General features: G+C 50.8%; 1 protein-coding gene across 1 annotated transcript; it reads right to left on the bottom strand.

Annotated features, from left to right (window-relative positions):
* Positions 1-1,280: 1,280 nt before the first annotated feature.
* On the bottom strand, positions 1,281-10,364 carry LOC148356091 (ras-related protein Rab-3A-like). Its single transcript, XM_088349668.1, has 5 exons — positions 10,108-10,364; positions 8,540-8,770; positions 4,807-4,925; positions 4,595-4,719; positions 1,281-2,684 (listed from the first exon to the last, which is right to left on the bottom strand). The coding sequence occupies exons 1-5, from the start codon at positions 10,351-10,353 to the stop codon at positions 2,503-2,505; spliced, it is 903 nt and encodes a 300-aa protein (XP_088205794.1). The 5' UTR covers positions 10,354-10,364; the 3' UTR covers positions 1,281-2,502.
* Between the last annotated feature and the right edge of the window lie 2,285 nt (positions 10,365-12,649).

The raw sequence follows: 12,649 nt of genomic DNA, 5'->3' as shown, positions 1-12,649 counted from the left end.
TGTTAATAAACGACGTCTCCCTCTCCGTCAACTCACTGCTCTTTTGTGTATGTTTTGGTGCGAGGCCCATATACGTCCTGCTCCCAAATTAGGCTCCTTTATTCGAGGAGGGGTCCTTGGCGCGTCGATCCCCTGCTCCAGAAACCGGTCTTTGGAACATGGAATGTCACCTCTCTGGTGGGGAAGGAACCCGACTTGGTGTGTGAGGTCGACAAGTTCCGACTTGATCTAGTAGGACTCCGCTCCACACACGGCTTGGACTCTGGTACCGGTCCTCTCGAGAGGGGTTGGACTCTTCCGCTCTGGAGTCTGCCGTGGCAAAAGGCGCTGAGTCGGTGCGGGCATATTAGTAGCACCACTGGTCAGCCTCCCTCCGCCTTCAGGGGGGAAGCGGGTCCTGACTGTCAGAGGACCATGTTGCGTACCTCCATCCCTCCGACCCGTTAGTGGTCTCCGGCGGTGAGGGATGCCGTCAAGCTAAAGAAGGAGTCTTTCTCCGGTCCTGCTGCCCTGCGGGACTCTGGAAGCAGCTGGCGGGTATCGGCTGGCCAAGCGGAATTCGTCTTCGACAGTCGCGGAGGCCAAAACTCGGGCGTAGGAGGAATTTGGCGAGGCCACGGAAGGCGACTTATGCGCGGCTTCTGGGAAATTCTGGTCCGGCGTCTTAGAGGGGGAGAGCCGTGTGCCATCGACACTGTGTACAGTGGAGACGGGGCGCCGCTGACCTCAACCCGGGTGGGCAGAGTACTTGGAAGACCTCCTCAATCCCATCGACACGTCTTCCTCTGAGGAGCCATGGGACTCCTAGGTAGGCTCTCATATCTCTGTGGTTGAAGTCACTGAGGTGGTCAAAAAGCTCCTCAGTGGCCCCAAGGGTGGATGAGATCTACCCAGCCTTCATTAAGGCTCTGGATGTTATGGGAGTGTCATGGTTAAAACGCTTCTGCAACATCACGTGGACATCGGGGACAGTACCTCCCATTTCAAGAAGGGGGACCAAAGAGTGTGTTCCAACTAGAGGGGACTTCCCACTTCTCAGCCTCTCCCGTAGGTCTAGTCGAGGGTACTGGAGAGGAGGGTCCGTCAGAAAGTCGAACCCTGGATCAAGTGCAGCCCGTTGAGGTGGCTCGGGCACAAGATGCCTCCCTCGGGAAGTGCTCCGGGCATGAGCCGAAAGAAGTGGGTGGGGATAGGCAGGATTAGATTTGTAGTCCCGGATGAAAAAAGCCCGATGGGCCGCGTGTGTCGCGAACCAGAAACGGAGACGGGACCGAATGGCGTTCGTTTTACTCCGTTTTATTGAGAAAGAGAGCGGCGCTCGCTTCCACCATCCGATGATCGTCGGTCACGGGTAGCGGATAGCGGGAACGCGGAAGTGGCACTTTCCTGTCGAGCCGGGATAATCGTAGGCGGCGGGAAAACAGGGCGTGGTCGGGACGGAGGGGCAAGGGCGGTAAGGAGTCCAGAAACAGGTCACCGACAGGTATCAGGCAGGAGAAAACAGGGAAGGAGAATGTTGGATAGTACAGAGCTCGCCTAGCTTAAAGCATAGGTTTGCAGAGGGTCTGACAGCGTGTCGTTTGCCCGCCCCCTGGTTAGCGCAACGGAATGAATCAAAAAATCGAAGACAGAAGAGTACCGTTTCCATCAGCCTTTTTTTTTTTTAAAACGTTTTTTATTCAGGATATGCTAAAACAAAGGTCTCATCGTACAAAGACGGAGAATATTTTGTACGATGACGATGTTGCGCTTTTATGACAACAACTTGACCTCAAAAATCATTTGACACCAACTGGCTAAAACCATCTCCTAGACATTGATTTTTTGTTCTTTTCTTCCTTTTCGTACGTGGATTACGTGGATAATCACCAAAAGGGCCGACGGGGTCCCATATCACCACAAAAGGGGGGCCGTGTTTGGAGTTTCTTTTGGGGGCGGGGTCACCACACATTCTATCCTAAGAATAGGAGAAGGACACGTACGGATACCGTTCTCTTCGTTTACCGATCGCTCCCTTTCGAAGGATTTCACATATTTCTATTTTCCTCACGTTGCCGATTTTTTCAGGGGGTTCCGCTCCCTCCGCTCAAAATGAAGAAAAAGAATGAAAAATAAAAAGAAGAAGATGAATAAAATCAAAGAAATGAGACAAAAAGAAGGAAAAAGAAAAGAAAAATGGGAATGAAAAGAAAGAAAAGGGTGAAAAAGAAGAAGCGAAAAGAAAAAAAAAGAGTAAAGAGAAGAAGAAAGAGAAAATAAAGGCAAGAGAAAGAGAGGAAAAAGAAGTCATCGTATCGTTTCTGCTTCCCGGTTGGTTTCTACCGTTAAAAGGAGCATTTAATCAAACGGTTTGAGCGCGATCGGTATCGGACCGGTATCGGTCCGTAGTACCCTGTATTTACTGGTATCCGACGGAGGTCCGAATCCCGAGTCCTTTTTTTGGGGGGTGGGGGAGGTGGGGGTACCGGGACCGGGCCGAGGGGGCGCGGGCGGGCGGGCCCATCAGCAGCACTTCTGAGGCAGCCGATCGGCCGGTTTGTCCGCCAGTCTGGCCGTGTCGGCGGGGGCGGGCGCTTCCACGTCCACGCGTTCGGCCATTTTCACGCAGATCACGTCCACCAGACGCTCGAACACTTGACGCACGTTCACGTTTTCTTTGGCGCTCGCCTCGTAGTACTCCAGACCTGAAAGAGAAGAAGTAGCGCGTTAGCAAGGTCGTCGAGTATGGAAGTCGGAGTTAAGTTTGGGTCGCCCTTAATCATAAAAAGTGATCGGCGAGAGACGTCTCGTCGTACTCGAAACCTAAAAAGGTTTTTGAAAAAGGAGCGTGTTAGCATGTTGGCGCGTTAGCAAGGTAGTCAAGTCAGGTTTATTTGTATCGCCCTTAATCATAAAAAGTGATTAGCGAGAGACGTCTCGTCGTACTCGAAACCCAAAGAGGTTTTTGAAAAAGGAGCGTGTTAGCAGGGTAGCGCGTTAGCAAGCCTCGTCGTACTCCGAACCTGAAAAAAAAGGCTAGCGTAGCGTGTTAGTGAGGTCGCTGCCTCAGGAGGGCGCCAAAACAGAGCGGGGCAGAGGATCCGCACGGCACGGACTTCCTTTCGTTCCTATTCCTTCTACTTCGGACCGGTCCTTCAAATACAGCGAACGGGTCAGGTTCAGGCTCGTGTACCTGCGGGCTGGGTCGGGACTGCCCCCCCCCCCCTTTACCTGCAGGGTGGAGTGAGTTGTTCCCTACTGTTTGCATAGTGCACTCTATTACCTTGTCACTTTGCAAACAAGACGTCGCAAAGGCAAACAGGGCGACGCCCCCCCCCCCCCCCCCCCCCCCGCCCGCTCCGGGGCCCGATCCTTTCTTATCGGTTCAAAGAACTGAAATCGGGAAAGAGGCTTTCGACGTGACGCGTTCCTCCTTCCTTCTGTCTTCCGGCCGGGGAACAGGACAGAGCATCCGTTTTTTTTCACCGTTCGCTCGAAAATTTACAAGCGCCCGATCGGTCCGAACGCCTCGTCTCTGCTGTCGTCGAGCAGAGTGACGTGTCGAGTCCCGTTTCTTTGTCCGGCCCGGGGGCGTCAAACTCGTTTGAGCTCCAGAATGCCACCGAACGTGCGACGAGTAGGTCGGAGAGAAATAGAAAGAAGTGGAAAAAGAATGAGGAAGAAAGAAAGGAGAGAGAAATAGAAAAGAGAGTGTGAATAGAAAAAGAGATATAAAGAGTGAGAGAAAGAGAGATAAGTGAGAGGGAAAAAGAGGGGAGAGAGGGAGAAAAAGGAGAGAAGAAAGAGGAGAAAGGGAAGAAGTGAGAGAGCTAAAGAGTGTCATGATTGCTGATTGGGGGCACCTGCAAATGCCCAGTTGGCGCCAACAGCCTTTGGCGCTGATCGGTCCAGAGACTCTTTTGAAACCCCCGTCTTCCAAGAGGAAGCTGTCAGACTGTCTGCGAACCTACGCTTTCAGATAGGCAAGTTCCGCTCTATCCGACAATCTACCGCTCTCTTTTCTCCTGCCTGATACCAGTTGCCGACCTGTTTCTGGACCCGTTCTGCTTTTGGTCCTCTGTCCCGGCCGTCGACCGGTTTTGCCCCGTTTCCTGCCCGATACCCGTCGCCGACCCCTTCTCTGGACCCGTTTCCGTCTTTGCTCCTCCGCCCCGGCTATCGACCTTCGCTCGACACGGAAGTGCCACTTCCGCGTTCCCGCCGTCCGCTACCCGCGACCGATGATTATCGGACGGTGGAAGCGAGCGCCGCTCTCTCTTTATCAATAAAACGGATTAAAACGAGAGCTATTGGGTCCTGTCTCTTTTTTGACAAAGGGAGAGAGAGGGAGAAAAAGAAGAGAGGAAACAGAGAGTTTGACAAAGAAGGAAAAGAGAAAAAAAGAGGAAGGTAGATAAAATGAAAGAAAAGAAAGAGAGACAGTAAGAGACAGAAAAGAAGGAGAGAGAGGGAGAGACACAGCTCCGCTCGCTGTAGGAGCGAGCCGGACGCGTCAAGGAGGGCGCTCCTCCGGGAAGCTTCGGCGGGCCCGATCCGGGCCGCAGCGCGGACTCCCCCGGCGGTGCCCGAGCGAAAGCCGAGCGCGGCGCCTCACCCAGTTGGTCGGCCAGATGTTTCCCTTTGTCGGAGGCGACCACCCGTTCCCGGTCCATGTCGCATTTGTTGCCCACCATGATGACTTGAGCGTTGTCCCAGGAGTAGGTCTTGATTTGCGTGGCCCTGAAAGATCAAAGACACTGGAGAAGGATTCCGTCCGCCGCCTTCCCCTCCGGCCCTTTCGTGGCTTCCCGTAGAGGAGCTACGTACCAGTCCTGGACGGCGTTGAAGGATTCCTCGTTGGTGATGTCGTACATGAGGATGAAGCCCATGGCGCCCCGGTAGTACGCCGTGGTGATGGTGCGGTAGCGCTCCTGGCCCGCCGTGTCCTGCGCGCAAAACAAAGCGCGGCTAGCTACCGACGCTGGCCAAACGCCGACAATGCGGACGTCGCCCGCGTACGGATCGGGTGACGCTTTTCGGGCGGCGCCTCTCGGATGTTGTCGGAACGCGTCGGGCGCTAGCTACCGACGATAGCGAGGAGCGATGTAGGCCGCCTGTTGAGATGTGACCGGGTCACAAATCGAGGCTACGACATTTGCCAAAATATGCCGCAGTATGGTCCCACACCACCGGGCGGCGCCTCTTAGATGTCATCGGAACGCGTCGGGCGCTAGCTACGAACGTTAGCGAAATGCCGCCTTATTAAATGCCGACAATGCGGACGTCGCCCGCGTACGAATCGGGTGACGCTTTTCGGGCGGCGCCTCTCGGATGTCGTCGGAACGCGTCGGGCGCTAGCTACCGACGATAGCGAGGAGCGATGTAGGCCGCCTGTTGAGATGTGACCGGGTCACAAATCGAGGCTACGACATTTGCCAAAATATGCCGCAGTATGGTCCCACACCACCGGGCGGCGCCTCTTAGATGTCATCGGAACGCGTCGGGCGCTAGCTACGAACGTTAGCGAAATGCCGCCTTATTAAATGCCGACAATGCGGACGTCGCCCGCGTACGAATCGGGTGACGCTTTTCGGGCGGCGCCTCTCGGATGTCGTCGGAACGCGTCGGGCGCTAGCTACCGACGTTAGCGAGGAGCGATGTAGCCCGCCTGTTGAGATGTGACCGGGTCACAAATCGAGGCTACGACATTTGCCAAAATATGCCGCAGTATGGTCCCACACCACCGGGCGGCGCCTCTTAGATGTCATCGGAACGCGTCGGGCGCTAGCTACGAACGTTAGCGAAATGCCGCCTTATTAAATGCCGACAATGCGGACGTCGCCCGCGTACGAATCGGGTGACGCTTTTCGGGCGGCGCCTCTCGGATGTCGTCGGAACGCGTCGGGCGCTAGCTACCGACGTTAGCGAGGAGCGATGTAGCCCGCCTGTTGAGATGTGACCGGGTCACAAATCGAGGCTACGACATTTGCCAAAATATGCCGCAGTATGGTACCACACCATCAGGTGGCGCCTCTCTCTTGTTGTTGAAATGAGCGCGCAGCTAGCTACAAATATGAGCGAGATGGGACGTTACTCAATTTGGCGCCGTTTCGACGTCTTCCGAATGAACCTGTCGCTAACATTTCGTTCTGTGTACATTGTTACAAAGAATGACAATACAAAGGAAATTATTATTATTATTATTATTATCATCAAATACCGGAAGTACATCACAGCGGGCAGCACGGCAGAACAGTGGTTAGCGCGCGTGCGGCACAGTTCTGAGGTCCTGAGATCGAACCTCCTGTGTGGAGTTTGCATGTTCTCCCCGTAATCGCGTGGGTATCCTCCAGGCATTCCGGTTTCCTCCCACATTCCAAAAACATGCAGGTCAGGTTCATCGGCCGGTCCAAATTGTCCCTACGTGGGAATGAGCGAGTGAATTGTCCGTCCCCGTGTGCCCTGCGACCAGCGGAGGGTGTCCCCCGCCCACTGCCGAAGAGAGCCGGGATGGGCTCCGGCACCCCCGCGACCCTACTGAGGATAAGCGGTGCAGATCATGGATGGATGGATGGATAGATCACAGCAGTGTAGAGAAACCCCCTGGCTGGTTATAGAACAGCACGCAGTCTGTTTTTTGGGTAGATGCTCAGTACAACCGGTCGGGTCAATTCCCCAAACCGTGTCGGTTTTATGGAATCTCGCGTTTCTACGGGTAACGACGACGTCCACCTTGATTCCCCTTTCCTCGTACACCTCCTTTTGTTCATCGGAAGCGCACGATTGACTCTCGTCAACGGCGTCCCCTTTGTTTTATCGGTTCGATTTTCCCGGTCGTGTGAATAAATCGTAGTTTGTTTAGGCTGGAATCGAGCGCAAAATCCATCATCGGTGAGGAGATCGTTTCTCCCTTATTGTCACGATTGCCGATCGGGGGCACCCGCGACCGCCCCGTCGGAACCGACAGCCCCGAGCGCCGATCGGTTCCCTGACCCTTTTTAAACCCCGTCTTCCAAGAGGAAGCTGTCAGACTGTCTGCGAACCTATGCTTTCAGCTAGGTAAGTCGGGTACTCTCCGACATTCTCCTACCCCGTTTCCCGCACTGATACCTGTCGGTGACCTGTTTCTGGACTCGTTACCGGCCTCGCTCCCCCGTCTTGGCCATCGACCGGGTTTCCCGCCACGTACGACGACCCTCGCTCGACACGGAAGCGCCACTTCCGCGTTCCTGCCGTCCGCCACCGTGACCGACGATCATCGGATGGTGGAAGCCGGCGTCGCTCTCTTTCTCAATAAAATGGAGTCAAAACAAACGCTATTGGGTCCGGTCCCCGTTTCTGACTTTTGACACTTATCCCATGAGCCTCTTTAACTCCACCCGGGGGAGTCAAAGCCCACACCCAGATTTGCATATGACCCTATTCTTATGACAGTGTGTATTTGATGTAGCACTATCTAAATACTCTATATCAACAGGTTAGATTGGGTTTTTTTGTATTCTATATCATTGATTTGATTTTTCGACACAAGGATACTGCTGGAAGTGTGAAGTTCCCAAAGGGGATAAACAAAGTATCCATCTATCTATCTATCCACTATCTATTTATCTAGCTCTAACTAAAGATCTATCTATCTCTCTCTCTCTCTCCCTCTATCTGTAACGGGTGTAGTAATAACTTTTGTTTGATTGAAATTCCTGCTGAATTATGTGTATAGTTTTTGGTAAATGTCCTGCAATGATGAGTCCAACAGTGCCATCTGCTGGTATGGGGTGGGGTTTGGTTTGGGCTTCTGACATGTGACTGGGAGGCGGGGTTTGTTGGCAGTCTTACCAGAGAGAACTGCAATGGTAAGACACATCTTTTGGTGCTCCACAAAAGAAGTTCATTTGAAACATTATAACCCCAGCTGACAAATCTCTCAACATGCACAGTAATGTGATCGATATTGTCAAGCCGTTTAGGTTTATTTTCGTTTTGTTTCTGTTTTACTAAATTATGAATTCCCCTTGTAGAGATCAAAGCCAGCAGAAAAGCGAATGTTGTGACTCATCCATTTGCAGGTAACTTGTACCCGTTTTTATACTCATTATTGTTTTTATTTCTATTTTCTCATATACATTAAAAAAGGACGATGTTAGTTGAAATTCAGACGAAAGAAAAATATGTTGAATCCGTCGTAAACGTTAAACATCCGCTATACGATCTCTTGTTAAAAGTATCTTGTTAAAATGTAAAGATGTAAAAATGTATTTTCTGTCAAGCGAAAAGAAAGCTCTTTGATATGCTTTGTTGGCAGTCTTACAAGAGAGAGAACTGCAATGAGATCAAAGAGATCAAAGCCAGCAGAAAAGCTAATGTTGTGACTCATCCATTTGCAGAAACTGTAATCATAAAAACCTCATCATCCGGTCCAGCGTGAATGTGGATCTTTGGTGGGACACGTACACCGCGGTTACATATCTATCTATCCATTTAAAACCGAAATCCGAGACGTTTTGAGGACGACGGGTCGGGAAAACGGGCGGAGAGGCCGGGCGCCGGCCGGGACGGGGTTTACCCAGATCTGCAGCTTGATCCTTTTGTCGTTGCGGTAAACGGTCTTGACCTTGAAGTCGATGCCGACGGTGCTGACGAAGGAATTGCTGAAGGAGTCGTCGGCGTAGCGGAAGAGGAACGAGGTCTTGCCCACGCTGCTGTTCCCGATGATCAGCAACTTGAACATGTAGTCGAAGTTCTGCTCCGAAGCGTCCCGCTGCTGCCCCGAGCGCCGCTGCTCCGCTTTCGCCATCTGCCCCCCCCCCCCCAAAAAAAAGAACACACGATCGTTTGGACTTTTACGTCGTAAACCGCGAGCCTGTGGCCCGCGGGCGGGATCAGGCCCGCCGAGGGTTTTGATCCGGCCCGTGAGACACGGCTGAAAGAAGAAATCGGCTGCAGTTTTCAAATCTGTCCACTGGATGTCACTAAAGCCGTGCGGGCGCCACTCACGCGTCCACTGGGGCTTTCTTCTTTCTCTTTTTCTACGAAAAAAACCCCAAACTTACTTTCTAGACGTCTTTCTCAATTTTTCTTTATACCTCCCTCCCTCTTTTTCCCTTTCTCTCTCTTTACTTCTCTCTTTCCCTTGCTCTCTTCGTCTTTCTCTTCGTTTCTTCTTCTCCCTCCCTCTCTTTCTCTTTAACCTTATAGTCTGGCTCCTGAGAATGTTTTGTCCCAGCACGCACGCTAAACGGACATCGACGCCCTCGTACTAAGCAAACGCCTGACACAACCAAATGCAAATCGGGAAGATTTGGACTTTTCAGTGCGACGCCGACTCTTCCAGGAAATACAAAATTAGCTCTTCCGTTCAAAAAGTCTCTCACCATATTCCTTCCAACAGGAAATATCAATGTCAAATGACCAGATTTGCCCAAAAAGACAAAAACAATTTGAAAGTTTTATAGACTCGACAAATTTAAAAGCACTAAATCCACAACTAAAAAGAGCCTATTGAAGGGAACCGGCTCATTGAGCCTTGACGTTCAGCAACGACTCGTAAATAGAAAGGAGCCGGCTCCCCGTTGGCGGGGTGCCGTCTTGTAGAGCTTTTACCTTCGCCGGTTATGCATCGTTGTCGCGAAGGGAGCCGGCTCCTGATCGGCGGAGAGCCGGCACCCCTTGTTCACCTCAAATAGCCGGCTCGTTGAGGCGTTACGTTTAGCAACGACATATTAATAGAAAGGATCTGGATCTCGATTTGCAGGGAACCGGCTCCTGATCGGCAGAGAGACGGCTCATTGAGGCGTTACGTTCAGCAACGACAGAAAATAGAAAGGATCTGGATCCTGATTGGCGTGGAGCAGGTTCCCGATTGGTGGGGAGCCGGCTCATTAAGGTGTTACGTTCAGCGATGACATATTAATAGAAAGGGGAGCCGGCGACACCTCACTAGTAAAGTATGTAACTCGTGAAAGAGTCGGAAAAAAGGATTCTTTTTGCATTCTCTGTGCGCAAGCGCGCGCGGCTGCTGGCGGTCTCCATGGCAACTGGACACCTGCCGCCAAGTCGGCCACATACGACGCAAGTAACGCGTTACGCCAAGATACTCGCGTCTTTTGCACCTGCGCGTGCACGTTTCCTCACCTCTATGGGCGTGTCCGTGGAGGCCTTTGTCCGACTTTCTCGGGGGTCTGCGAAGGCCACGGGAGCGAGCGGGGCGCGTGCACGCGGGAAGGGTCGGTGTCCGAAAGCGCGGGAAAGGCGTGCGGGCGGCGAGAAGAGAGCGTCCGTCTCGTGGGCGCGCGCGGCGGGAAGGTGCGCGTGCACGCGGAAGAGGCGCCTTTGCACACGCCCCGCCTCGACGGGAGCGCGCTCGTACGCATGACTCATAAGGTGTGAGGCGCGTGCGCGCTCACGACCCGTCTCTCACTGCCGTCTTTCCAATAGAAAAAAACAATATAAGCGAATATAGAATTATACAAAAAAGTGCTAAAAACCGCGAGGAAAATACAAGAACTGACCACACCAAAACATTTTTCCTCTCCGTTTATCGCGCAGCTTTTTGCAAAGAGGAAAAGAGAAGGAAATAGTGAAATCAAGGCAAAAACAAAGACAAAAAGGGGAAAAGGGCAAATAAAAACAAAATAAAACGATAAACGAAAGACACAAGAAAAAAAAAAAGCAGGAAATCAACAAATAAAACTGGAGGAAATATAAAAACCAAAGGGAAAAAATAAAGAAGAAACAGACAAAAGAGTCATAGAAAAGAAATATGAAATGTAAGCAAGAGAAACATGAGAGCAAAAGAAAAAATGTAGAGAAAGGGGAAACATTAAAAACAATGAAAAATGAAGAAAAAAAGAGTTGGACATGATGACGGGTGCTTTTGAAATGAGCGTGGTTGCTGTGCGCCTGCATGAACTTGATTGGCTGAGACACTATTTGACATCTTTAAAGTCCATACTTAAAGAAAGGTCTACACCGTGTCGGATATAGTTTGTCGCCCCGGTCCTGAAAAAAGGAGGAAAAAAAAAAAGATCCTTTTTTTAATGTGTTTTCTCTTATTTAGGGTTAGGTGATTTTTCATGAACAGTCCTGTCTCAGTACTTTCCCCTACTTTTCAGTACTTTTGCTTTTTGGTCGACTTTCTTTTTGAAAGTCCTTTTTCAGTCGTTTGGTGGTAGTTCTTTGGGTTGTTTTTTTTTTTTTTAACAGCGAGGGAAGACGAGCCCTTTCTGACAGTTGTTTACAAAGTAAAAAGTGAAAGACCTGTTTATTCACCCAATTGCATTGGATGTTTGTTTTCCCCCCAAGCCTTCTGTAGAAAAATTTAAGAAACCAAAGAAAGAAGGAAAAAAGAAAACAAAGGAGAAAAGGAAAAGAAAGAAAAGTTAAGAAACAAAATAAAAATAAGAAGAGAAAGAAAAAAAAAACAAAGACAATGAAAGAATTTTTTTTTTATCCTTGATTGATATCATTAAAGCCCTAGTCACTAGGGCCTAGTGTGTCGTATTTGACAGCAGATGGCACTATATTGTCTAATACGAAAGAGCACACCGTAGCAGCAAGATGTCAGACAAACATGGCAGTGACCAACGAGGTATGTCAAAGAAATGCACAAATACACAAAATTGAACATCGATATGATAGTTACGGTATTTTTGGCTTAATATACAAATCCATTTTTTGAACTGAAACTCGAGGCCCAACATATTACACACTGTCCCTTTAATTATCCAAATGTTTTTATATTTTGTGTTCAAAAAGATATTAGAGAAAATGGGCATGTTTTTATCCTCTTATGGAAGAAAAGGCCCATCCTAAATACCCACCATGGATTTCATAGCGCCTCATTTCAGGCGGAAGACCCACCCGTCCTCTCGGGCAGGACCGGCAGGGGGCGACGAGCGACACCGCGTAAGACGACGCCGTACAAACTCATGCCGGCAGCGATGCGACGGTGGCACAAGAGGAGGGCGCACTTGATGTACAGGAAGCGGGCAGACTCTCCAGATTCGTCAAAAGACGAAAAGAAAGTTTGCTCACCTGTCGGTCGATCGGAGAACTTTATTTTGAAAAGCGTCGACGGGAAACTCGGGCCGGTCGCGGGCCACGCCCGAATGTTCATCCGACCCGATGATTGAAACGAGTCGAGGATCTTAAAAGTGGGCCCGTCGAACAGTACTTTCGAGCGCTACGGGGCCCCTCCCCCTCTTGACCGCGATGTCAATAAATCCTAGTTTGTTGACCACTCGGAGTTAAATCGTGTCCTCGGGCAAGACACGGTACCCCTGTTGCCCCCGATGGGCCGGTCAGGGCCTTGCGCGGCTACAGCGGCTATCGGTGTGCGAGTGCGCCGTAAAGTGGGCTTAACTTATAACATTGGTAAAATGGCGGCGCCCTCTGTTGGCTGCGGCTGCATCGGCTCGCTACAACGGGTCAGGTGTATCGACATTTCGTTCTGTGTACATTGTTACAAAGAATGACAATACAAAGGAAATTATTATTAAATTATTATTAAACTATTTCCACAAAAGTGTATATTTCTAACCGGATGCCATCACGTTTCTCTGTTTTAAATATCGGTACCGCCCAAAGGGGCGTTTTTTTCTTTGTCTTTGTTCTACTTCAACAAAATACAATTTGGTGGGGGAAGGGCCCCCCGAGTTAGGAGCGCGGCCAGGGA

This window comes from Urocampus carinirostris, chromosome 12 (genome assembly GCF_059441175.1).
Source record: "Urocampus carinirostris isolate Australia breed hairy pipefish chromosome 12, RoL_Ucar_1.0, whole genome shotgun sequence".
In the NCBI taxonomy this organism is placed as follows: Eukaryota; Metazoa; Chordata; class Actinopteri; order Syngnathiformes; family Syngnathidae; genus Urocampus; species Urocampus carinirostris.
This window is presented reverse-complemented; position numbering and strand designations above follow the sequence as displayed.

Excerpts from the sequence above, each read along its gene's own strand:
- LOC148356091 (XM_088349668.1), bottom strand. The coding sequence starts at position 10,353 with ATGAGTCATGCGTACGAGCGCGCTCCCGTCGAGGCGGGGCGTGTGCAA. Across the intron at positions 4,926-8,539 it reads GGATCAAGCTGCAGATCTGG|GACACGGCGGGCCAGGAGCG; the intron begins GTAAACCCCGTC and ends TTTTGCGCGCAG. Across the intron at positions 2,685-4,594 it reads ACATCTGGCCGACCAACTGG|GTCTGGAGTACTACGAGGCG; the intron begins GTGAGGCGCCGC and ends CTTCTCTTTCAG.